We start from the raw sequence: 27,101 nt of genomic DNA, 5'->3' as shown, positions 1-27,101 counted from the left end.
GGTTGGTGCTGGCAGGTGAGGTTAGACATGTCCAGAGGCTGAATTTTCCAGGACTAAACCACTGTTTCTCTTTTTTTTTTTGAGACGGAGTTTCGCTCTTGTTACCCAGGCTGGAGTGCAATGGCGCGATCTCGGCTCACCGCAACCTCCGCCTCCTGGGTTCAGGCAATTCTCCTGCCTCAGCCTCCTGTGTAGCTGGGATTACAGGCACGCGCCACCAGGTCCAGCTAATTTTTTGTATTTTTAGTAGAGACGGGGTTTCACCATGTTGAGCAGGATGGTCTCGATCTCTTGACCTCGTGATCCACCCGCCTCGGCCTCCCAAAGTGCTGGGATTACAGGCGTGAGCCACCGCGCCCAGCCCTAAACCACTGATTCTCTTACGGGCTTCTGTTTCCCAGCAGTAGTAATGGCAAGCTATTTACAGAGATCAAGAACTCTGTTTTTCTCCCTGACTGCTGCAATGGAATTAGCAGCATCTTGGTGTGAGGGAACCTGCCCTCCTGCTGGCAGCCACAGGAGGTTGTCATTTTCTCTGAGACCCTCAAATTAGGAGCAAAGGCAGGTTCTAGGGCAGCCTGTTGCTTTGAGACTGCTGCCTTCATCTCCTGCTTCCAGCAGAACCAAGGAAACATTCATGGCTATTCCCCCAGGAGTAGGGTCCAAAGGGATGCTTTGGAGGATTTTTTTCTCTCTCTCTTCTGCATCTGTGGCTGGCCAGAGGTGTTTATCGGTGTGGACAGAACAAGATGAGTAAGGTGTTCCCCGAGGCAGATTAGGGGACTCTTCAGCCGGGTGTGTGTGTGTGTGTTGTGTGTGTGTGTGTGTACGCGCGCGCAAGACGTGAAGCCAAGTGTGCTGAAATGCAGCTCCCCTCTCTGCCTGCAAAGAGTTGCTCCGCTTCTGTTCCTGCCGCGCGCCCTGGGGAAGCGCCAGGGGGAGTTCTCGCCGGCCAGGGCTTCCCGTGCCCCGGGAGCACCGAGGGCTAGCTTGGTGGAGCTTAGCACAGCTCGCTCGGCGCCGCGAGCGGGCGGGGGTGGACACTGGGCTTCTGTGTGCCAGTCGCAGCCGTTGGCTGGCGGGTGCCCAATCCCAGGGCATGCCGCCGGAGCCTGGCCAGGACGCACGGTGAAAGACTAGTTTGGTGGCAGGCTTGACCCCCTGGCAGCCAGCAGAAGCCGGCGTCGGGAGCCCAGGCGGGCGGGTCGCTGGGGTCGGGGCTGCAGCTGCGAGAGCCGGGACCCCCGGGTTCGGAGCGAAGGAGGAGGCATGGCTTCAGTGTTCATGTGTGGCGTGGAAGACCTACTGTTCAGCGGCAGCCGCTTCGTGTGGAACTTGACCGTGTCCACGCTGCGGAGATGGTACACGGAGAGGCTGCGGGCTTGCCACCAGGTGCTGCGGACGTGGTGCGGGCTGCAGGACGTGTACCAGGTGAGCGGGAGCGCGCGCCACCCGAGGGCCCCTGAAGGATGCCTAGCACTCATGGGAAGACGGTTCAACCTGTATGATTATTTTTCTTTCTCCCTCTGGCTCTCGTTAAACTCTTAGCAGACTGCTTGGCCCTTGGGTCAAACGCTCAGCAGCTCTAGGTAGCTACTGCTTGACAGAGCTTGTGAATTTCTCAAATCGGGCATGGGGGACACTTGCGAGATAGTCCCAGCGTTTGCAGACATCTGTTACAGAGCGATGGTGTACTGGTTGGTGCATGGCTAGGAAGGCTGTTGCTTTGCAGCAGAGGGTCTGCAGAAAGCCACTTAGATATTCAAATGAGTGCTTCTTTTTAATTTCATTGGGGTGGGGATGGCTGCTTCTGAAGCAACGGTTTCACACCAATTGGTGTGAGGGGGGGCTTGGTGGATTTGCATTCTTCCGTTGAATTTTCAGTTTTCCATCAGGCTGCCCCAACTTGTAAGGCACAGCCAGGAAAAGCTGATTCTGTGTCTACTGGCTTTTGGAAGGAAAGACAGCAAATTGGGAACACTTTGCAGGAGGATGACAGGCTGGGCTACACGTTGGAATGCTTATGTTAGGATTTACTCCCTGTCACACAACACAGCCCCTTTATTTCTCTGCTTGGTCCAATCCTGCAGGGAAAAAAATGCAGCAACTTTGCTCAACTAGGAGACCATTCATCCTCTCTGGGACTGCAGTTTGCCTGGATTTTTTTTTTTTTAAACAGTAATTTATGAATTTAAAAGTCCTGTGCTTTGGTTGTTAATATAGTTGAGTTTTTTTTAATCTGCATTGCTTAATTAGAAATATACCTGGTGTTTACAGTAGAAACATAATATCATATTTTCTTTCCTGTGAGGTGGAATAGCTTTGTTGCAGTTCCTGGATTCCCCCCACTTGACCCTATTCCTAATATGTCTAGAATTTATATCTCATTATATTGTGTCTCAGACATGATCAAGCACTTGATTTTGACAAACCATAGTCTTCCATCAATCAGACAAAATGAAAAGGCCGGCACCTTAGGTTGGACTATGGAAGTCTAAAGAGTCAGCATCCCCTTGTCATCCTTGTTAAAATATGAGGATTATTTGAACTTGTGCTTTCACTGCTTCTGCTTTATATAACATATCTGTGATAATTTGCATTTTGAAATGGAATATGAAAGGCAGGTTGGGAACCAGGGCAGCATGTGGGGGCTTGAGAGTATTAGGGAATTGTAGATATATCCCATCTGGCCACATTACATAGCTCCCTGGCTTTTTGGAGCCAGAGATGTGTCTGTCTTTAAAGCCTTCCCCCGCCGTCTCTTGGGAAATCCCTGTTCAGTCTGGTCTGTAGAATAAGTGCCCCTTGTGTAATTTTGTTTTCTCTTTTTAATGTTTGAGAAACTTTCAAAAAGGGATCACAAATATTGTAGCCAACCAGAGAGACTCTGTGCCTCACTCCCCAAGGATTCAGAGGATTTATGGCTTATCTCTAATACTGTTACTGACCAATTCAAAAATAAAGATTCCAGAAACCTGAGACCTTGTGGGCTCTTTATAAGGTTGACTGATAATTTTTCAGCACAATAGCAATTTGAAAGACTGAGCTACTAAAATATATGTATTTTTTCTTTTCTATAAAATGGTTGGTAACTGAGCCAACACCATCTCATCATTGATAAGAACATCTAAAATAATGATGACATTCAGGCTGTGTACTGTGCACCTGTAGTCCCAGCTACTCAGAAAGCTAAGGCAGGAAGATCACTTGAGCCCAGGAGTTTAAAGCCAGCAGGGCAACATAGTGAGACCCATCTCTTAAAAAAAAAAAAAAAGAAAAAAGAATAAGTCCCTGCTCCTTCTTTTTAACAGTAATCAATTATATATTTCCAAATAACTAGAAGAGAATAATTTGAATGTTTCTAGCATAAAGAAATGATAACGGCTGGGTACCATGGCTCACACCTGTAATCCCAACATTTTGGGAGCCTAAAGTGGTAGGATCCCTTGAGCCCAGGAGTTCAAGACCAGTCTGAGCAACATAGTGAGACCTCATCTCTACAAAAAAAATTAAAAATCAGCCAGGTGTAGTGCCATGCACCTGTAGTCATCTCTGCTCAGGAGGCTGAGGCAGGAGGATCAGTTGAGCCCAGTTCAAGGCTGCAGGGAGCCATAATTATCCACCTCATTTAAGCCTAAGTGACAGAGGGAGACCTCCTCTAAAAAAATAATTAATTAAAGTATTTAAAGATTTGACTATCCCAGTTACTCTGCTTTGATTATATGAATGTATCACATTATCTCATGTACCCCTAAAATATGTACATCTAATATCTATCAACAAAAATAAATAACAAAGGCTTTTATGAATATAGAATCAGAAGAAAATTATCTCTAAGTTTGTTTCCTGTGCTTTTGCAAAAATAAGATTTTCAAAAATATTTTTAGCCTTTGAAGAATAATATTCTTAATTGTGCAACATAATCTTTTGCAAGAAAGGATCATTTTTTAATGCTTTTCAAAGATTAAGTGAAAAGGTAGTGACTTAATTGTGTAGAACTAAAAGACAGTAACATAAAGTGACTAATACCTTAGGCTACAAGTTAAATAGACAAGGGAGTTAATCCAGTCTTTGCCTATGTGTGACTGTGGGTAAGTTAATCTTACTATACTTCAGCTTCATCATTTATGAAATGGGAAATTAATAGTACAAATCACAGAGGTTGATAAAAGAATAGACATGTAAGATATTTAACATACTGCCTTAGAAAGCATTCAATAAATGTTATCTTTTCTATCAGTTAGGATTTTTTTTAATTGTAGTAAGAAACCCAATTCAAACTTGCCTACAGAGTTAAAAAGAAATGACTTTTGTCACAGCTGAAAAGTCTAGCAGTAGAATGAACTTTAGGTATGGTTTGATCAGGGTACTCTGCTGATCAAATAAGAATTACTCCCCATAATTCTTTCAATCCTGGTCTTGCTCATGTGTTGGCTTTATCTTCAGCTGGTTTCTTCCCTCACAATAGTAGATAACCACAGCAGTTTGAGGCCTTGTATCCACACATCCAGAAAAAAAGAATTTCTCATATCCTCCAAGTATCAAAAAAACTAAAAGTCCCAGTTTATGTGCTGGAACTCCAATTTAGGGTCTGTACCCACTCCTGATGGCATGCACTGGTTGGCACAGAGTATAGAATGACAATTCATGTGTTTTCAGTGAGAGTGATATGGCCCAAGGGAGGCAAAAATTATTTTAGAGAAGGGGGTGGCAAAAAAATTTACTACTTTTATTTATAAAATACAAATATACATGGAATATATAAACAGAAATACAGTATAGATGTGACATTAAAATAAAAGGGGTTGGACTGAGCACAGTGGCTCACACTCTAATCCCAGCACTTTGGGAGACTGAGGTGTGCCGATCACTTGAGATCAGGAGTTCGAGACCAGCGTGGCCAACGTGGCGAGACCCTGCCTCTACTTACAATACAAAAAGTAGCTGGGTGCGGTAGCTAATGCCTGTAATCCCAGCACTTTGGGAGGCCGAGGCGAGTGGATCACTTGAGCTCAGGAGTTCGAGACCAGCCTGGCCAACATGGCAAAACCCCATCTCTACTAAAAATACAAAAATTAGCCAGACATAGTGGCGCACACCTGTAATCCTAGCTACTCAGGAGGCTGAGGCATGAGAATCACTTAATCCTGGGAGGTGGAGGTTGCAGTGAGCCAAGATCACACCACTGCACTCCAACTGGGGCAACAGAACGAGACTCTGTCTCAAAATAAATACATTAAAATAAAATAGGAGGGGTGACAAACCAAAAAAAAAAAAAATCTAGAAAGTCTCCTTAAGCAGATAACAATGAATTAAAAGGCTAAGAAATACTGGATTGCATTGATTTGCTAAGGCTAGAGGGGGAATGGGCCATTTCTTAACCTAGGAGTGAGGTTGGCCCCACTCAGACCACAGGGAGGAGGGGCAAAATGCTTGACTGAAATGCAACCAATAATGTCCACTGCATCATTAGAATGTCAAATCTAGTGCTCTGTACAAAAAAGTATTAGCTATTTTTCAAGATAAGTACAAAGATAAATGCTCAAATACCTTTGTTTGTATTTCGCCACAGGAATTTGAGTTAAGAGGCTTCTCATGAGAATACCCCTTTCCTATCCCATAATTATGAATTCTAAATCAGAGAGGGGACTGTTCCACTGCACTGCACAGCTTTCAGGCATGTGGACTGGAAACACACACCGGGGAGTTACATATTTTACTGAACCAAATTTTATATGATCTTGTTGATAAAAAGGTGTCATTTTTCTTGCTACTAGTCTGAATAGTCTTGTTTGTAAGGAAAGCCAAAGATTAATCACTCTAGAGAGAAATAGGGTGGGGAGGGAGGTATCCATTACATGAAATACCTGGCAGTCTCTTGGGGGTGTTCTTTTTATTCATATACTATAAGTGAAATAAGATCTCCCACCTATTCATAAGGTATTTGCCAACAACATTATTGTCAGGCCAGCAAAGCTAGGAAGGCATAATTTCTTTGGAATTGAACACTTCCTCCATTTCTAGATATTGGAGAAGCAAGTGACTTAATTTGCCAACAAACCATGAATAATTAAGATACTAGCTATAAGGCATTTCTGTAGTAATGAGACTAAATAAAAAGCAGTCTCAGGCTGCATTGAGGCTGCCTTGAACAAAGACTTACTTTATGAGTAAAGCCTTGAATTTGGCTAGAGTAGCAGACATTAGCATTCACCTTCACTTTAAGCTAAATGCTAAAAGCTGATTAATCAGCCATATCCTTATCCTGCTTATATCTTGCCTGGTTGGGTTTCGTTACAGCAATTAATTAGGTTTAACAAACAAGTTAAGTGGAAAATGATGACAGAGTATTGTTGGAAAAATAATCAACACCCTTTGCTTTGTATTAAGTGTGACATGTTCTAACAAAACCCTCAGTTTATTCCTTGGGATTTGGTTTTTCCTTTCTCTCCAGTGTCCCAAAGGTAGAAATTCTTGTGAATCCTGAAGGGAGTGATTGCCTCCAACAGGAGGCATATTGCACTGACTCTGGGATATTTAAGTGACCAATAAGAGGCTGGGACAGTCCCCCTGAGGCAGGTAGCTGGCACTGAGGGGGTAGCATACAACACAGTACACGGCAGAGTCTATAGGCTCAACTTGAGCAAATTTGACCTTGGACAAATTGCTTTTCCTCTCTGAGCCTCATTTCCTCCTGGGTAAGAGTAGGGGAACAGAAGTAGCCACATTATGAAATAGGGTGAGAAATTCATGAGGTAACATATATATCACACAGCACTGTTCCTGGCACAAGCAAATGCTCAATAAAGGTTAGCTCTTTTTTATGTAAAGGATTTAACACTGAACTCAGAGAAAGTACTTGGTAGAGGTACATGGTAGCCAAGGGCATTACTATTACTTTTATAGGTGAGACTAATTATCTGGAAACTAAATTCCCATTTTTATGTGTTTCATGAGTATGCTCAGTAAGAGAGACTGTGAAATTTCCCACAGCAGCGTGTGTGGAGTAGACCTTAGGTATTTGGACTGTGTTCCACACAGTAACGCACATCCTCTTTTAGCTAAGCCCATAGTTAAAATCTAGGAGGTCACAGCCATGTACGACTAGGGTCTCTGAAGAGACAATCTTGCTAAATCCAAGACTCCAATGATCCGCAAACTAACAATGCCTGAACTCTGGATCTCATCGCATTGATTGGCAAAGGCCAAGTCTTCCAAAGGGCAATTCCATATTGAGCCCTTTTACATTTCATACTATATACAGTTTGCTTGTCCTCACCCTTTACACTCCAGTCTTCTGAATTAGTTGGACTAGAAAGGGAGTCAGTAAACTATGGCTTGCAGGCAAAGTCTGGCCTGCCTCTTATTTTTGTAAATAAAGTTTTATTGGCACACAGCCAGGCTCATCCATTACATGTTGTCTACAGCTGTTTCACACTATAATGGCAGGATTGGGCAGTTGTATCTGGACTACTTAAAGTTCGGTAGTGGTACAAGACTGTATTGCCCACAAAGCTGAAAATATTTACTATCCAGCCCTTTACAGAAAAAGTTTGCCAATCCCTGGACTAGGGGAAAAAAAGGTGGAGAATACTAGAGGAAGAAAAGTTCATAATTAAAGGAATATGGAAAAATGTTCTCATCAAAAACCTAGTCCTGGCTGGGTGTGGTGCCTCATGCCTGTAATCCCAGCATTTGGGAGGCCTAGGCGGGCAGGTCACTTGAGCCCAGGAGTTCGAGACCAGCCTGGGCAACACGGTGAAACCCCACCTCTACAAAAAATACGAAAATTAACCAGGTGTGGTGGTGTGTGCCTGTAGTCCCAGCTACTTAGGTGGCTGAGGCAGGAGGAACACCTGAACCCAGGAGGTTATGGCTGTAGTGAGCTGAGATTGTGCCACTGCACTCCAGCCTGGGCAGCAGAGTGAGACCCTGTCTCAAAAAAAAAAAAAATCTAATTACTAAGAAATTAAAAAACAAATGTCCAGGATGAGTGCTCAGTTTACCTTTACTAGGTCTTTCTCTGTAAAATATTATTGGAGTCATAGATTGATTCATTTATTTGTACATTCATTCATACCTAAAATAATTATTGAGTGCTCACCCAGTCCCAGTTTCTATGTCAAGGTGTTAGAAACATAAAGTCAAAATAGACTTTTGCCCTGCCTTCAGAAAATGTATTTTCATGTAAGGGAGACAGTTAAGGAAACCAAGGTCTGTGAAAGGCCTTTGCCTTTTTAGGTGATCAGTGGAGGGAGTCTAAACCACACAGGAATAATGCAAAAGGGAAGGACCAAGGAAACTTCCTGAAGGGGGTGATGCTTAAGCTGATCTTTTTAGGACAAGTAAGAGGAAGGAGAAGGGTATTTCAGGCATGGAACATGACTTTTGTGGGAGATTATAAAGAGGGTTGTTTTTTTTTTTAAGCTTGATGAGTGGAGAGACAAAGACAGAGAGATTTTGATTGAGAATAATGCCTGAACTTGAATGACCTTGTACTTTAGAATTTTGATGTTTACGGGAGATCTTTGTGGGAAAGGAAGGAGTTGATTTAGAATTAGCACTGGCAGCCATGAGGCTGATAGATTTGAAAAGTGTTGCATAGGGAAGCGGTAAGGCAAGGCAAGCTTGGATGCTGTTGTAGTGATGTCAGTGTATCAGTCAGGTTAGATGGGGTTAGCCATGGCAACAAACAGCCCCAGGATTTTTGTGGCTTAAAGCAATAAATTTTTCTACTTTTGCTCCTACTACCTATCCAATCACTAGTTGGCTGGAAGCTTGGTTGATTACTGTCATTCAGGCCCACAGAATGTTCCTAAACGTTGCCAGGTGCTGTGATAGAAAGTGAAGAGCATTTCAGAGTCTGGTCCTGGCAGTTAAGTGCTTGAATTCTAAGTGGCTCATGTCACTTCTCAGTCATGGGCAGAACCGGTCATATGCACGCCCAACCACGGGGGCCAGGCAAACCAAGTCTACCTGCCACAGAACAGTGTGAATCCTGATGCAGATTTGGTTCCTTAGGTAGCAGACTCTGAAACAGAGATTAACAAGCAGGAAGTTTATTAGAGAGCCCTCTGAGGACCTACACCTGGAGAAGGGAATAAAAAAGAAGTAGGATTGGTGGCTCACACCTGTAATCCCAGCACCCTGTGGGGCCAAGGTGGGCAGATCACTTGATGGCAGGAGTTTAAGACCAGCTGGCCAACATGGCAAAACCCTGTCTCTACTGAAAACACAAAAAAATTAGCCAAGTATGGTGGCACACACCTGTAGTACCAGCTACTCGGGAGGCTGAGGCAGGAGAATCACTTGAACCAGGAGGCAGAGTTTGCAGTGAGCAGAGATCATGCCATTGCACTCCAGCCTGGGCAACAGAGTGAAACTCTGCCTCCAAAAAAAAAAGTAGGATTAAGCAAAGGGAAAAGTTGAACTAGAATTCAGACTCAACAAAAACTTCAGCTGACCTCCCAAGTAGCTCTGAATCTCAGGGTTGTCCCAAGTTGTTACAAGAGGGCTAGGTCTTCCCCCCAACCCTCATTAATCCATTATTGGAGATGGGTTGCCCTTGGAAAGGGGGATGGGATGACCTTGGAGGAGGCAGCCTCTTTAAGAGACTGCAATTTCCAGAGGGGGCTGAGCGCTGTGGGCTCACAACACTCCCAACAGCTGGGGAAATAAGTTTGGGCAACACTTCAAGCACCTTCTACAGATGCCTCCCCAACAGGTGCTAGGACCAAAGCCTGAACTTAAGGCCAGCAGGAAGAAAGTGGGGAGTGAGATTGCATTGACATGAAGATGAAAAATCTAGCTTTAAAACCCAGCCAGCCTTCAGAGAGGTCTCCTGACTGCTTCTTACACCTTTTTCAAGAGATTGGACAGCAATGGACTCAGTTACTTACCATTATAGTAGTGATTGACACATACAGAAAGGAGAGAAAACTTGGATGATAAATGAAATGAGTCTACTTATCACTGAGAAAATTCATCTTCTACTTTTTCTGGTAACCAAAGATTTTATGGCAGGGAACTAAGATGCCAAGGTACCCAAAAACTAATTTTCAATTTTCTACCTTAATTTTTTAGCCCATCACCTGACACAAATTTCTAAAAGAACCATGTCACTTAAATGCAACAAGATTAGTCTCAGGTTCTTTAAAAAGCATTTTTGAACCTTTGTTGCACAGCTTGAAAAGCATCAAGAACCGACTCTCCTGACTCTTCAGATGAATGTTTTTCTCATTCTATCTTTTCTTGGTGGAGCTTGTAGCAAAAAATAACTTTCTCATTCATCCTCTATTTATGTTTATTCTGAACATTATATTTTTGATGTCCCAGTTGGTTGTTGTGGAAAAGTTTGAATGACTCAAATGAGGAATCAGATGTGCAGTTCTAAATTTTATAAACAAGACCATATGACTTACAACATGGAAAGGAGGCAGAAATTAAGATCTCATGAAAAAAATTAAAATTAGCACCCATATGTAATTGCATATATTGTGTATATATGTGTACACATAACAGAATTACATTCTGCCATCCTTGAAATAAACATTTCCTATGAAAAATGCTAGCAAATATGATAAATAGTCCGTTTTCCCCTAATGTCTTTTTTAGTCATTATTTTGTCTCTTAAATTTCATGTGTCTGTTTGGGTAAAGCTTTTTGCTTATATAGCTGTTTTCCCTCTAAATGATACTTTTATGTAACCTTGCTGTCTTGACTTGACTAACAGCTACTAGTTATTAAGTAGCTGCTATATTCTAGGCCTTACTATGTGCTAGGACTTATGCTTGGCACTTTGCATGTACTGTCTTTAAGAAGAAAAAACTTTAGGGCTTATTTCAATATACAGAAATATAAAAGATAATATAGTCAAAAATCTGGGCTCCCAGCACTGTTTAAAGCATCTTATTAATAATCTGCCATGTTTGTTTTGGATACTTTTCTGTAATATAATAAAATTATATTGAGTCAGCTGAAACCTCCTTTGTACCTCTTCCTTCTCCCTAGAAAATCCTGCCCTGAAGTTTTTTTATTCTCAGGCATGTTTTTATAATTATGCCATATCTGTTTGTATCTATAAACAATATATATTACTTTGTGTGTTTGTAAAACTTATATATGTATACATCATTCTGCTACCTTTATTTTTCTTTCAATAAGTTTCAGGGATTTATCTCTAGACTCATTTTTAACCCTATATTCCATTGCATGAATATATCAATCTCTTGTTGATAGACATAAGTTATTTCCAAATAACAGTACAGTGAAAATTTTTGGACTTGTCTCCTTGTGCATAAGAGCGAGACTTTCTGTATGGTATATAATGAAAAGGAGAGTTGCTAGATTTTACACACTTTATTAGATGTTGTGCATTATCTTTATCCTTTTCAACATGTTATTATTAACCTCATTTTATTGATTTTATGTTCTTATTATAATAGGTAATAAGTCACAGTGTTGGAATTTGAATAGCATGCTAGCTGACTCTAACAGTCTCTGGCCACAAACTTACTGCTTTATTTTAAGAGAAATGACACATAAAGATACAATTTTTTTCATTTGTCCATTTATTATTTCACTCAATAAATGTTGGGTGGAAACATAGCCAACTGCTTAAAGATGAAGTCTATGAACTCAGTCTGCCTGAGTTCAAATCCTAACTCACCTTTTGCTGGTTATGTGAGTCCTCCAAAGCTCATTTTTTTCTTCTGTAAAATGTGGACAATTATAGTATCTACATCAAAGAGTTATATTCTTAAGATTGTTATAAAAATTAAATGTATTAATATTTAAAAGCACTAAAAACACTGTTAGATGTTATATGGATGGATCAATAGATGGATGGTTAGTTAAATACACAATTGGATGGATGAATGGATGGATGGGGTGGGTGGATGAATGCTTGGATGTGTGGACAGGTAAGTGGGTGGGTGGTTGGATGAATGGATAGATAGATGGGTGTTAGATGGATAGATGTTGGATGGATGAATGGTAGGTAGGATGGATAGATAAATGTTTGGTTGGATGGGTGGATGGGTGATTGGATGGGTGGGTGGGTGGGTAGGCAAGTGGATGGATAGATAAATGGTTGGATGGATGCCTAGCAAGTTGTCTTCATATATGCATTGTTCATAATTTCTTATGCACCTGAATAACCTTTGAAGCTTCTAAAATTTGCAGAAGCCTTCACTCGTTCCTCTTACCACCCCAGATGAAGAATTATAGTCTGGATGGCCACCAGGAAAGGGGACCACTGACCACTGTGTAGAGACACTGTGGGCACATGGTTTTATGGCACAGGTTTTTATCAGGCAGCACTAGCATCTTAATGCTTCTCTCTGTTTGGTTTATACTAGAAAAGCAAACATGCTCACAACTTTTAGTTGCTTTATTTCTGTCTCTCTAACAGGACGCTATTAAACTTTCTTCCTCCCAACTCTGAGCCTCACTCCATAGTACTAAGAACTCTATATCCTCATGCACAATGGCTCTAGGACCCCATGACTGCTATCTTTCCCATCTATGTAAGCTGTCCTCTGATCTGACCCTGAGATTTGCAACTGCTAAGAAGACCTGGTTATTATAAGCATCATGCTACCCTTGCGTAGTGTAGCCAGCAAATATTTTTACAGGGATTAGTTTGCTTATTAAAATTCGATTAGATGCTTATTACCTAAGAGAGAAAAGGTCCTTGATAAAATAGGGAAATAGAATGGGCTAGAGTCAGCTGGACCTGGGATAAAAATCAAATCTCCATCACTTATCGGCTATATGACCTTGAACCACGCTGCTTACCCTTTCTAAGCCTGTTTGTTTACCTACAAAAAGATAAGATTTTTTTAAGTTTGCATAAAGGTTAAAGACAACATCAATGGATAAATAGTAGCTCTTCAAATGTAAAAATTTGGACCTCTTGCAAAAACTTGATTCTAAGCCAAAAGTTATCATGCTAGAGTGCAAACTCTGACCAGGATTTAAGCCCAAACACCCTACTTAATAGGTGTGTGACACGGACAAGTTACTTGACTTCTTGGTGCCTCATTTTATCTTCTATAAGATGGGAAAATAACAGTGCCTACCTCCCAGGGTTGTTGAGGGGACAAAACAAGATTATGTAAATGAAAATCTCACTAGGGTGCTTGGCTCATCTTAAGCATTCATTGATTGATTTATTGATTGATTGGTTGATTGAGACAGGGTCTTGTTCTGTGTCTCAGGTTGGAGTGCATTGGTGCAATCATAGTCACTGCAGTCTTATACTTCTGGGTTCAAGTGATCCTCCCACTTTAGCCTCTAAAGTAGCTAAGACTACAGGCACGCACCACCACACCCAGCAGTTTTTGTTTTTAATGGAGACAGAATCTTGCTGTTGCCCAGATTGGTCTTGAACTCCTGCTGTCAAGCAATCCTCCCACCTCAACCTCTCAAAGTACTGGGATTACGGGCGTGAGTCACCATGTCTAGTCAGTTATTTTTATTTTATATAAACATTTCTCTATATGTCAGACACAGTGCTGAGCACTTTACATTCACCGTTTTTTAAAAATTATTCTAATGATGTTAAGTAGGTATAATTAAACCTATTTGGCAAATACAGAAATTGTTCACAGTTGTTAATTAACTTGTTCATGAGCAAAGATTGGAGCTCAGATGTGTCTAAATCCTAATCTCATCCACTTGAGTCATTGAATGAGATGATCTTAGTTTGCCACTTACCTAAAGTCAGCCTCTTTCTTTTCTACGTTTACCTACGTTTCTGTCTAAGATTCTCCTAGTCTCTAATTTCTCCCTCTACCAAACTCTGTAACCATAGCTGGATTTGATGAAGTCATTTAAACTAAAGTAAAAAGGGTTGATAAGACTGCCTGGTCTATTTCTTTAAGTAGTCTTTCCACTTCAAAAAAAGACAAAGTCTTAGTGAAGTTGTTAATTTCTAATTGCAAACATGCAAGTATCCACAAACACCGAGCTGAGAGTTCTTTCTCCTACTCTCACCCCAGTTATCCCTAAAGTCAAATCATGGAGGTGTTCACATCAGCACAAGGGAATCCTTGCAAATTTTAGGGGTTTAAGTGCACAAACACTAGAACCACACTGCCTAAATTCGAATCCCAGCTTCACTACCCATTACGTGTGTAACCTTGGGCAAGTTACTCCATGTGTGTGCCTCATTTTTAAAATAGAAACATTAATATTATACCTGCCTCCTAGGGTAATTGTGAAAAATAAATGAATGTTTGTGTATGTATATGTGTAGGTATATACACACATATACACACATAAATAATGCTTAAAAAGAGTGGCACATGATATGCACTAGATATCATCATTTAAACTACCATTCTATCAGATATCATTATTCATTATTTTTTATTTTATTTTTATTTTTATTTATTTATTTTTGAGACAGAGTCTCGCCCTGTCACCAGGCAGAGTGCAGTGGTGTGATCTGGGCTCACTGCAACCTCCACCTCCCGGGTTCAAGCAATTCTCCTGCTTCAGCCTCCCAAGTTGCTGGGACTACAGGCATTTGCCACCATGCCCAGCTAATTTTTGTATTTTTAGTAGAGATGGGGTTTCACCATGTTGACCAGGATGGTCTCAATCTCTTGATCTCGTGATCTGCCCACCTCAACCTCCCAAAGTGCTAGGATTACAGGCGTGAGCCACCTTGCTTGGTTCTATTTTTTTTTATTTTTGAGACAAAGTCTTGCTCTGTCTGGAGCTGGAGTACAGTGGCACGATCTCAGCTCACTGCAGTCTCTGCATCCTGGGTTCTGAAGATTCTCCAGCCTCAACCTCCCAAGTAACTAAGATTACAGGCACATGCCACCATGCCCGGCTAATTTTTGTATTTTTAGTAGAGATAGGCTTTCTCCATGTTGGCCAGTCTGGTCTCAAACTCCTAACCTCAGGTGATCCCCTAGCCTTGGCCTCCCAAAGTGCTGGGACTACAGGCATGAGCCATTGCACCTGGCCTCATCATTTATTAAAACACTTTTGATTGAGCAATATTTATTACCTTCCAGGCACTTTTCTGGGCACTTTGGACACAACAGCATAACAGACAGAGGTAGGCTCTGCCCTTATGAAGCTCAAAGTCCATTGGGGATGAAGCAGGAAGGGGAGAAATATGACAAAAGGCTTCTTTCCAAAGAATTTATTAATGTCAAGACACAAAGAATGAGAAGGAACTTGGCATGTGCTGACCAAGGAGAACAGCATTCCAAGTGGAGGTAATGTCAGATGCAAAGACACTGAGACAGGAAAGAGTTTAGGATGTAGGAATGGAGAGCAGAGTGGAGTGGCCAAAGTATTTCAAGAAATGTTAAGGACATCAGAAGTGGGTTTGGCAAGGCAGCAGAGATTAGATCACATGGTGCCCAGATGGTCTAGAGTTTGCTGTAAGTATGGTGGGAAGCCATTGAAGGTGTTTCAAATGTAGGGATAACTTGTGCATTCATTTCAACACAAATATTTACTGAAGGCCTATTACATTCTAGGCCTAGTCAAGGCATTGGAGATACAGCAATAAGCTAACAAAAAGCTTTGCCCTCTCAGAGCTTACTTTCTAGTTGGCTATTTGTCAGTCAATGGCAACTCCACTCTTCTGGGTGCCGAAATGAAAACATTGGCTGGTTTTCAACACTCACATTTTACTTGTAACCCATCAGCAAATCCCTTTGGCTCTATCTTCAAACTATATATCCACTTACTATCTTCTTCACCACCATGACCCTGGGGCCAAGCCACCCTCATTGCTTAGCTGCTTTGTTGCAATAGCTTCCTAACTGGCCTCTCTGCAAATGCCACCCGGCCCTACAGTCTGATCTCAACCCAGCCTCCAGTGTGATTTTGTTCAAAGTAAGTCAGCTCATGTCATCTTTCTGTTCAGATCCCTTCAATGACTTCCGAATTCTAAGAAACAAGCTGACATTACCATCTCTACAGTGCCCCTATGTGCCTGTGTGATCAGTATTCTTTCTACCTAGGCTCCTCCCAACTCCCACCCCAGTGCCAGCAAACACGCTCAACCTCTGGTCTTAACTCCCAGCACCCTTCCTCTCTCTAACCCTTCTCCAGCAACACTGACCTCCTCGCTGTCCCTCAAACCTGCCAAGCACATTCCAGCCTCAGAGCCATAGCCCGCAGAATGTTCTCTGCCTGGAATCTCATTCCTGAGAGGTCTACATGACACATTCCCCATCACTTCCTGTAGGTCTCTCTTCAAATGTCACCCCAACCAGGGAGGTAGCCCCCAACCATGTTGTAGCCTGCTTTATTTTCAACTGTAACTCTTATCACCACCTGACTTTAGGAATATATTTGTTGATATGCTCATCTCCCCTGCCAAAATGTTATTAACAGCTGAAGGCATGCAAGGGACTTCACTGTTGGAATCCTCAGTGCCTGGAACAGCACCGGGAACCTAATATGTGCTTCAGAAATACTTGTTGATTAAATTAATAAATGAATCTGCTTTACACTTTAAGAAGCTTGCCCCAGCCACTTTGGGGAGAATGACTTAAAAGGGTAAGAGCAGTCAGGAGGCCGTTTCAGATCTCCAGCTTTAGAAGATGGGGACCTGGGCAAGCGTAGAGGCAGCATGCTTGGGAAGACACCAAGCATTTGGAGGAGGAGAAAGCAGCATTAGCAGAACTCTGCCCAAAGGCAGTGTTTGCATTCTATGAAGCTTTAGAAACCTCATGTGGGGAAAAAGCCATACATGTTGAAATACATTTGTATGTGTGGGTTCATTCTTTTTCATTATTGAAATTAGCCCCAAGCCAGTGTAAGCTGATTGAGAATACATTCCTTTGGCTTCTTTAATGACCATTTCATTAGAAAAGCATTGCTTTAGATAGCAGAGTCAGTTATTTCCCCGATGCCAATGAGCTCCCTCGAGGACACCAGCTTGTGTGTACTGCCAGCTGCAAACACCCACCCATGCCCAGCCCAGGGCGGGGAACTTGGCAGTTTCTGCAGTGCTTGTCAGCTCTGACTGTCAAGCGATTGCTATTTCCTGCACCCGGCCCTGTGGTTGGGCTCTGGAAGGTCCCCTGTTTTTCCTGACAGACATTTCAGATCATTCGCTTTCTTTTTTTGGCATTTCTATGTACGTTTTTTAATCATTATGACCCTGTCTCAGGTCATTCCCATCCACTGGAGTTAAAGGAGGAACGGCCCTCCTGATTGGATTGGCCTGGAGTCTTAGGAGCAAAATAATAAAAAATAAAAGCAAATTTTTTTTCTGCCCTTTATTAGTGTTTAATTAAAAGCTTCCTTTCCCCAACTCTTTAGCTGTGTTGAAGCTTTTCAAAATTCTGCAAGCACAGACAATATAGAGAGAATTTGACTCTTAAATTACAAGAGCTAGTATAATTAGCACCATCTAATAATGATAGAATCTGCCATCATCATCGCTAAAGAAGAAAGTTATGCCAGGTATTTCCCAAATGTTTCCGAGGAGAAAGTACATTTTCTGTTAATAAGTAGGCTACTATCAGTTTTTAAATTAATTCAGTGTTTAAGTTAGAAACAATTTTGGTCGGAATATAAAGAATCTTAATTGTCAAATCATACTTAAATTTATGAAGCTCTTTCTTCCTTAGGATTTTTATATTTTAAACTTTCTAAGTATTGATGCCAGATATAGTTCCTGCTGAGCTCATAAGATTTTGCCCTCAAATTCTTTTTGGGAATGAGATTTTTTTTTTAGTGAATGTCTTTTTCCTTCAATAAATTTCAGAAACCAACTCTGAGTTTCAAAAATCTTTTTTTTTTTTTTTTGAGATTTTAATGCCAGAATCTGAACAGTTTCCTTTATCCAGCGCAAGGTTGCATCCATTTAATTTTTTTCAGGCTCATGTACTAAATTAAGTTATAAAAATAGCAAAATATCACCACACCTTTATCTGTACATTGTTTTAAGTAAATTAATTATGTTCTTTCTACCCTTTTTTGTTTTCTCCTGGTCTTTTTGTGTGTGTTTTTTTCTCTGAGCTAAATAGGTCATGCTTAAATATAAAAGAAATATGTGTGTATACTTAATGTATGGCATATGAAAAATATACAAATATGTGTATGTATTTATTATATATAGGACTGTGTATCTGAAGTTTTTCGAGAAAGTAAAACCATGAGCCAACATTTCACTAAAGATAGCTTTCGCTTTTTTTCCACCAACCTTCATCATTGCTTCTAAAGTTACAGTATGAGTCCAAAATAGCAGGTCAGTACAAATAATATGGTTAGACTCCATAATAGGTGCATTCTTTAGAAAATTACTATCAATTTTGATGAAGTTTAGCAAATGAAAATTTGATAAACTACTTCATCTGTTTCCTTTGATTAAAAAGAAGAAAACAACCTGTACCCTGTGGCTCATGCCTGTAATCCCAGCACTTTGGGAGGCCAAGGCAGGAGAATTGCTTGAGCCCAAGAGTTCAAGACCAGCTTGGGCAACATGGTTAAACCTCATCTCTACAAAAAATACCAAAAAAATTACCCAGGCATGGTTGTGTGTGCCTGTAGTCACAGCTACTTAAGAAGCTGAGGCAGGAGGATTGCTTGAACCCAGGAGGTTGAGGTTGCAGGGAGCCATGATTGCACCACTGCACTCCAGACAGTTATGTGCTGAAGGTCCTGTGTTATTGGCTTGGCTGGCTCGTCTGTGCAGTGGGATTATGCCATGGGCTGCCTCACTGGGGAAGACTGAGTATAAAGTGGAAGGCAGAAGAGTGAGACCTATTCAAAATGTGGCAATTGCATTTGTCCAAGAAGTATGCAAAGTGCCTGTCCAAGAAGAACAAGGTGGGTAGGCACAGGATTGAGGGATGTGTGAGAAAAAAGACAGAGGAAGTGGCCTGGGAAACCACACTGCCTTCCTCAGCCACACCAGCTGCATTCATTATTTACTGCTGTGTAATGGCATCAGTCTGTTCTAATGGATGTTGTAATGGGATGAACAGCTTTATCTGTTTCCTTTATGTGATTTGCACATATCCTGTGGGAGCTAAGGATATTGGAGTCAGGTGGTATGAGTTCCAATGCTGGCCCATGTTCCTTACTGGCTGAGTGACTCAGAGCATGTTTCTCAACCTCTTTGAGCCTCAGTTTCCTCATCTATAAAATGGGAACATGATATCTCATGACATTGTCACAGTTAAATGGGAGAGTGCTGTGTGACTGCTTAAACTGATTCCTAGAACGTGACAAGAACTCAACAAATTATAGTTTAGAAAAAGACCCTGGCCACTAAAGTAGGCAAAAAGAAAAAAAAAAAAAGAGAGAGAGAAGGAAAAGCATCCCAGAAATGGTAATATAACATGTTTTACCTACTGATACATGTCATATAGGTGAAATTATCTAAAATAAGAATGAGAGGGAATGGATATTTTAAAGCAGAAGCGTTAAATTATAATTGATCTGATAAATTGTTGCAAGCTTTTTATATGACAGTGTAGTTGTTACCAGTCAAAATGTAAGATATTTGTTCTCTTTGACCAAGAATTTCCATTTCAGAAAATCCTCCTAAGGACATTCTCATGTAATGTTGTATGTGCAAGGATTTTCACTGCATCATTATTTGAAATAGCAAAGCAGAATAAACAGAATAGTTAATTAAATGATGGTACCTCAGTACTATGGAATTCTCTGAGATCAAGAGAAAGAATGGAGTTGAAAATTGGCCCAGATAATTGTCAGTGATATATTTTTGGGGTAAAAACAAAAAGTACAGAACAATCTATGGGATGTGTGTGTGTGTGTGCATCTATGTATGTATGTGTATTGTTATGGATATGTGCAAGCAATATATGTATGTGTTCGTGTATGAGGAGGGATGCGACTGGACATGTATCGCCCAAATTATTCATAAATAATTTTTACCTCTGGGAAGTGTAAGTGGATGAGGGAGAAGTTTCTGCTTCTCTTACTTTGATATTATTCTAAGATCAAATATTTTATGCAAGAATATCTATAATATTTTTACAATTTTATAAAATGTCCTTTTCCAAACGTTCGATCCAGGCACTTGTGTAGACCATTTCTGGAGAATCGGATCTGTTTAATTCAGTCTTGTGTCCATTCACACAGTGCCAGCAGGTAGTAGTGTCTCCAAGTGTTTGTCTAGTATGTCCATTTAAAATGAATATTCACCGGGCATGGTGGCTCATACCTGTAAACCCAACACTTTGGGAGGTTGAGATGGGCAGTTCACTTGAGTCCAGGAGTTTACCATAAGCCTGGGCAACATGGCAAAATTTCATCTCTACAAAAAATACAAATCAATCAGGCATAGTGGCACACACCTGTAGTTCTAGCTACTCAAGAGGCTGAGGTGGAAGGATCGCTTGAGCCCAGGAGGTTGAGACTGCAGTGAGCTGTGATCATGTCACTGCAGTCCAGCCTGGGCAATAGAGTGAGACTGTCTAAAAAAAGAAAAAAAAGATTATTGATTATTATTGATGTGAATACTATTGAAGAAAAAGTCATATTTGTGGTCTTTTAAGAACTATAGAGTTTTTATTATTAAAGCAACATATGTCAATAAGTTTAATTGTTAGCGATATGCATAGCTTAGGACATGGAAGTTCTTTACTGGTTATTAATGGTGATATATATTCACCAGATATTTTCTAAACATATATTTGACATACATATCATATTATTATAGCATAAAATTTTACAGAGGTGAGATCATCCTATATAATTTATTTTGAAATATATTTATTTACTTACATGTCTTACATACTGATATATGTCATTATTTTTCATAAGTGTTGTATATTCAATGGTGTGAATGAACTATAATTAATTTCATCGGTCTCCAATTGATGGACATTAAGTTGTTCCCAATTTTTTCTTTTTTTTTTTTGAGACAAAGTCTTGCTCTGTTGCCCAGGCTGGAGTGCAGTGGTACAATCTAGGCTCACTGCAACCTCCGCCTCCTGGGTTCAAACAATTCTCATGCCTCAGCCTCTCAAGTAGCTGGGATTACAAGCCTGGGCCACCATGCCCAGCTAATTTTTTTTGTATTTTTAGTACAGATGGGGTTTTTCCATGTTGGACAGACTGATCTCGAATTCCTGGCTTCAAATGATCTGCCACCATCAGCCTCTCAAAGTGCTGGGATTACAGGCTTGACCTGTTTCCAATCTTTACTAAGACAGTGCTACAGTAACCATTCTTATACATAAAACATTTGTGGGAGAATTTCTGTGAAATGAACACCTTGAAGTGATATTGCTAGAATTTGGAAGGAATTTGGTTTTCTATAAGGGTTGTACTGGCTGAGCATGGTGGCTTATACCTGTAATCACTGCACTTTGGGAGTTTGAGGCAGCTGAATCACTTGAAGTCAGAGTTCAAGACCAGTCTAGCCAACATGGCCAGACTAGTATTTTCAGTATCTACTAAAAATACAAAAATTAGCCAGGCGTGGTGGCATGCGCCTGTAATCTCAGCTATTCGGGAAGCTGAGGCAGGAGAATTGCTTGAACTCGGGAGGCAGAGGTTGCAGTGAGTCGAGATTGCTCCACTGCACTCCCGACTGGGCAACAGAGTAAGACTCCATCTCAAAAAAGAGGTTATACCAATTTATGTTGCTACCAAGTGAATAAGAATTTTTCTTGTACACACTCTAGCTAACAACTTTGATTTATACCAGTCTGCTGGCCAAAATGTATATCTGTTTTATATCTTTTTATTTTACTTCATTTATTAGTAGAGATGTCCAATTTCCATAACTTTCTTAAGGGTCATAATGCTTGGAACACTGGAGCTGTTCTTGCCTTATAACATTGAGGGAAACATATATTGTATTTTGTCACAATATAAATTGGTTTGAGAGCAATTTTAGAGCCAGACTTGAGAGCAAGTTTTAGTCTTTTCAAGAATATTTCTCATCTCACAGTGATATGGAATTTCCTTGTATAGTTAAAATAGGTTTATATACAACATTGCTGGTTAAAACCCAAGTGTCATAAAGATAGATGTTCACATAGCTTCTCTGTTATGCATTAAAATCTTAAGCTTTAGAAATGGCTGAGGATAGTTATTGCTTTTTATAATCACTATACTATTTGGTTTCATACTGTGGTTTCTTCCTTTACTGTTTAGTGAATTTCAGCAATTTTGTTTTATCTCTTCTGTAAATGGCCTAAACTTCATTTAGATTAACTGAGAAGGAATCAAAAGGCCTTCATTTATTTTTTTAAAAAACAAGTGAGAAAGCTTGGGGCAGGAGAACAGAGTGATGCACCATTTATTTTTTTCTTTTTTGTCTTAGATGCCCAGGGGTTTTTGAGTTTCTATGGCAGTCTAAATTCATATTTATTAACTTAAATATAATTTAACCAGAGTTGAATTGTCTTGATGAGATTTCACAGCCACAAGCGACCATGAAACGGTCATTTGTCTCATTTGGGGAGGCACCAGAACTGATTACTCAGGAGATGATTGAAACTGCTGATACCGTTAATGCCATGGTTATTCTGGAGATAGTGCCCTGAGGGTGAAGATGGATTAACCCACAGATTTGTTTGTGTATAGACTAACCAGAGCCAGCCTGACTCAGAGACAAACTGGAATTACTTCAGGAAGTTTCCCAATGTAGGCTTTTGTCGTTTTTTTTTTTAGCTGCCCACTCACCACTGGCATACTGTTAGTACCCAATCTCCCTTCTGGAGGTGCCCACCAGGCAGATGGCAAAATGGCAGTTCCCAGCGCATGCTTCCTGCTGTAGCCACCAAGGGGCCAGCTTGTCCTCTGTCTGTCCCCTGGTTCAGCTTAGCCAAACTTGCATATTCCTGTCTTCTGAGTTTGAGCTAGAAGGACAGGACGTTTGGAAGTCAGAATCATCAAGGCAGCAACTGAGGTGGGTGGGACAGACAAGACAGTTGCATGACATAAATTGTCACTTTGCTCCCTATGGTTCTCCTGTTTTGTGTTTATTTTCTAAGCCTGATTAAAACAGCCATTCTTTGCTTCTTTCATCCTGAGAGGCCTGATTTGGTTCAGGGATCAATATCACCCCCTTGCCTATATAACTTGGGGAGATACTGATTGGTCTGTAAACCAGTGCTTCCCTACTTTCTTTCATGTCATAGAATACACAGAAAATAATAGTGTTTGTGTGGCACTCAGAAATGGAAGAGGCTGCTCAGGCTGGAGGTGATCACCGAAGGGTCTCTGGCTGCCTCCAGGGCTGAAAAGACCAATAGCTCAGTACACCTGTTGCTTCAGTACGCTGGTTTTGAAGCTGTGGTTGAAGCTAGTCATGATGACCTTATTCCTCTGCCAGGAATTGGATTAGGGTAAACAAAGGACCTGGCTCTGGTCAGTGTGTATCTATTTCTTAAAAAGCTGTCTACTCTTAAAAATAGGCATGGAGGCCAGATGCGGAGGCTCATGCCTATGATCCCAGCATTTTGGGAGGTCAAGATGGGAGGATCACCTGAGCTCAGGAGTTCAAGACCAGCCCAGGCAACATGGCAAGACCCTGTCTCTGTTAAAAAAAAAAAAAAAAAAAAGGCATTGTAAAAAGTAGTGATCCTTTTTTGGGTGTGGAGATGTGAGAGCTTCAAGAATGGCTGCTATATTGCCACCATGAAGGAATGTCCTGGGTGGGAAAATGGAAGAAGCCTGGGACTTAGATGGTATTGTTAATCTGCTGACCTCACCAACCTTGACACTGCCCTGCCTGGGGATACTGAGAATATAGATCCATATTATTAAAGTTATTTTCACTTTTTGTTTATTTTTTTTTTTTACTGTAAAAAGCATTCTGATAACAATATAAGCTCAGGACTTGAAGGTCAGGACTTATAGAAGAATGATCCAATAATAACAACAAAAGTATTCAAAATATGAAACTTTTTAGGAAAAATGTAATAAAAATTGGAGACGTGCTGATATAAGGAAAATGTTTAAGTTTAGAATAAGATAGGCAAAAGTAGGAGATAATTTAAAATTCAGAGTTCTTTATATTAAAAAGTATAGGACTTTTAAATTAATATGATAGTTGTGTTAAACAGAAATTTTTACCAGTGTATCAGTAAAGTGTTAGAGAACTGGAATGGATTCCAGTTAACACTCATGAGAGGCAGAAGAGCATACCAGTCAAGAGCCTGAACTTTGGAGCCAAACTGTGTAGGCCTTCATCTGCTACTTCCTGGGTGTGATTTCATGTAAGTTATTAAACCTCTCTGTGCCTCAGTTTTCTCGTCTGTAAAATGGAAAGAATAAATAATAAGGCCGGGCGCGGTGGCTCAAGCCTGTAATCCCAGCACTTTGGGAGGCCGAGGCGGGTGGATCACGAGCTCAAGAGATCGAGACCATCCTGGTCAACGTGGTGAAACCCCGTCTCTACTAAAAATACAAAAAATTAGCTGGGCATGGTGGCGCGTGCTTGTAATCCCAGCTACTCAGGAGGCTGAGGCAGGAGAATTGCCTGAACCCAGGAGGCGGAGATTGCGGTGAGCCGAGATCGTGCCATTGCACTCCAGCCTGGGTAACGAGCGAAACTCTGTCTCAAAAAAAAAATAATAATAATAATAATAGTTCCCTCCTCAAAGGTATTGTGGAGTTTATACTTATAATAAACAGGAACAGAGTATGGCACATATATTAAGTACTATATAAGTGCTTGCTATTATTAATCTACAATTATCACCTAAACCTATACCTGTGCAAAAAAACAAAAAAAAAAACAAAGTAAGTTACTTAAACACAGATGCTTCTACTACTTCACAGTCACTAAAATAACTAAAATTAAGAAGACCTATAATACCATATTTTGGCAAAGATGTGGGATAACGGGACCTCTCATCCATTGGGCGTGTAAAATGGTATGGCCTTTTAGGAAATTGTTTGGCGGTTAAACATACATTCATCCCATGATCTATTAGCTCCACTCATGCACATTTATTCAAGAGAAATGAAAACGTGCATGTGCAGATACATGCACACACGTACACACACACACACACACACACACACACAGCTTGTAAAAGAATATTCATAGCTTCCCCCAAACTGAAAACAACTCAGATTTTTATTTAAATAAACTATTTATATTTAAATAAACTATACTACATTCATGCAATGGTACTACTCAGTGATTTTTAAAAAATGAATGAATGGCTAATATATGCAACTCCATGAATGAATATTAAAGACATTTTTCTCAGTAAAAGAAGCCAGGCATTAAAAAATACATACTCTATAATTCCATTTGTATAAAGTTCTACAACAGGAAAAACTAATCTATTGTGATGGAAATCTGAATAGTGGCTGTTTATGGGAGGTAAGGAAAGACTGGCAGAGGTAACTTTCTGGAAATGTTTTATATCTCGGTGGTGATGTGGATGACGTGGCTCTAATACCGAAAATACGTATTTTTATTATGCATAAATTATAGTGTAATTTTCTAAATGAAACAAAAAGCAGTAATCGATGCTGCCCAGGTTTTGAGTAGTAAATGCACAAGATGAGCATCTTTTTACCCCAGGTAGCAAGGAAGCTGACAAAGACCACTAAAATCATGTCACAAGGACTTGGGAACTGGTTTGAAGAGCCTCCCACTGACCAAAATGGGACAATCTGAATATCAGTAAAGAAAATTTAAAAAATAACTTTAATGAATTAAAACACGTAAATTATATTTAAGTGCATATGCTCATAATGACAAAATACATTTTGACTATCCATGAAAGTACCCAACTCATTATTTTGGAAACTAGCAAATAAAGATAAAGAATCAAACTTTATTTTCTCTGCCTTTCCTGTATGAATTATACTACTGGGTAACCAATTAATAGATCAGGAAAAAATTACCTCATTATACAAATGTTCTAGCTAGTAAGTAAGGGATAATAGAATTAGAAAGCCATCATACTGCAACCCCTAACTAATTAAATGATATAGCTTTTGAGCATTAACAGCTGCTAATGTTACAAAAAAAAAAAAAAAAAAACCACTAGTGGTGACCTGTAAGACAGTATTGCCAAAAAAGATCTAACTGAAATCTGATTGAGCCTTGAGACTTAACCAACCTACAGGAACCATAGTAAAGAGAGGAACATCTTGAGCGACACCAGGGAATGCAATCAGCAAAACCTGGGTGGTAGGAGAATTTACAGGATAAACAGCCTAGTTTATTCAACATATGAATTGCAATGAGAGAGAGAGGAGGGAAAAAGAGAGAGATGGATGGAACAGGAACCCTTAGATTAACAGAGACCTAAGGAAAATATGAACCAATTACAAAATGTGGACCTTTTTTTCATTTTGATTCAAACAAACTTGGGGAAAAAAAAGACATTAATCAGATAATTGGAAATTTGAAGACTAAATAGATATCTGATGATATAAAGGAATTATTGTTAACTTTTTTAAGTATTTAAGGTTATATTTTAAAAAGGATTCTTATCTTTTATATTGAATTATTTACAGATAAAATTACTTAAGTCTTGGTTTTGCTTCAAATGAATACATACAGGAGGACAGAAAGTTGGTGAGAATACAAATGAAACAATATTAGCCATGTGTTGATAACTTAAAACTGGGTGAAAACATGGGAGATGGTTATTACACTGGTTTTTGACATTTTGTGTGTACTTGAATTTTTCCATTATAAAAACTTTTTTTGTTTTGGTTTTAAGGGAATACAAAGGGAGAGAGAAAGGGGGAAACAACACAAACCACCAGGTTCTGCAGAAAGACAGGAAGGAAATGTAACAGAATGCCTGAGTGTTAACCCCTGGATGCATTCCACCTTGCCTACAATGGCCAAATGAACAGGCCATGTATAACAGCGTAGGTCCTGGGTTCAATTCCTGTTATTCTACCCCCCAACTGGGGAGGCTTTTGCTACTGGACATCTCAGTGCCTCAATTTCCCATTTGCAAAATGGATTTCAAGAATGAACTTTGAAGACTCCTTTCATTTTTCCAAACACAGAGATGAGACTCAATTTTACAAAGTTTATGTCCATCGCCTAAAAAACTGCACATGCCTTATGGTAAAACCAAGTCAAAAGTCATGGCCTCCATCCTATGAAACAGACAGAAAGGAAACCCTTACTCTGCCTGCTT

The 27,101-nt window shown here is 40.3% G+C and overlaps 1 protein-coding gene across 2 annotated transcripts in view; it reads left to right on the top strand.

Moving 5' to 3' along the window:
• Nucleotides 1–27,101, top strand: part of FRMD4B (FERM domain containing 4B) — a 354,838-nt gene that overhangs the window by 151,090 nt on the left and 176,647 nt on the right. The window contains exon 1 of one of the 2 annotated variants that reach the window (XM_012473989.2): nucleotides 1,232–1,431. The exons of the other annotated variant lie outside the window; for it this stretch is intronic. Within the exon in view, the coding sequence (XP_012329412.1) occupies nucleotides 1,270–1,431 (162 nt within the window). The 5' untranslated portion in view covers nucleotides 1,232–1,269. Of the gene's footprint in view, nucleotides 1–1,231; nucleotides 1,432–27,101 lie in introns of those variants that run through there. 2 annotated transcript variants of the gene reach the window in all.

This window comes from Aotus nancymaae, unplaced genomic scaffold, assembly GCF_030222135.1.
Source record: "Aotus nancymaae isolate 86718 unplaced genomic scaffold, 86718_ANA_hifiasm-v0.15.2.pri h1tg000046l, whole genome shotgun sequence".
NCBI lineage: Eukaryota > Metazoa > Chordata > Mammalia > Primates > Aotidae > Aotus > Aotus nancymaae.
This window is presented reverse-complemented; position numbering and strand designations above follow the sequence as displayed.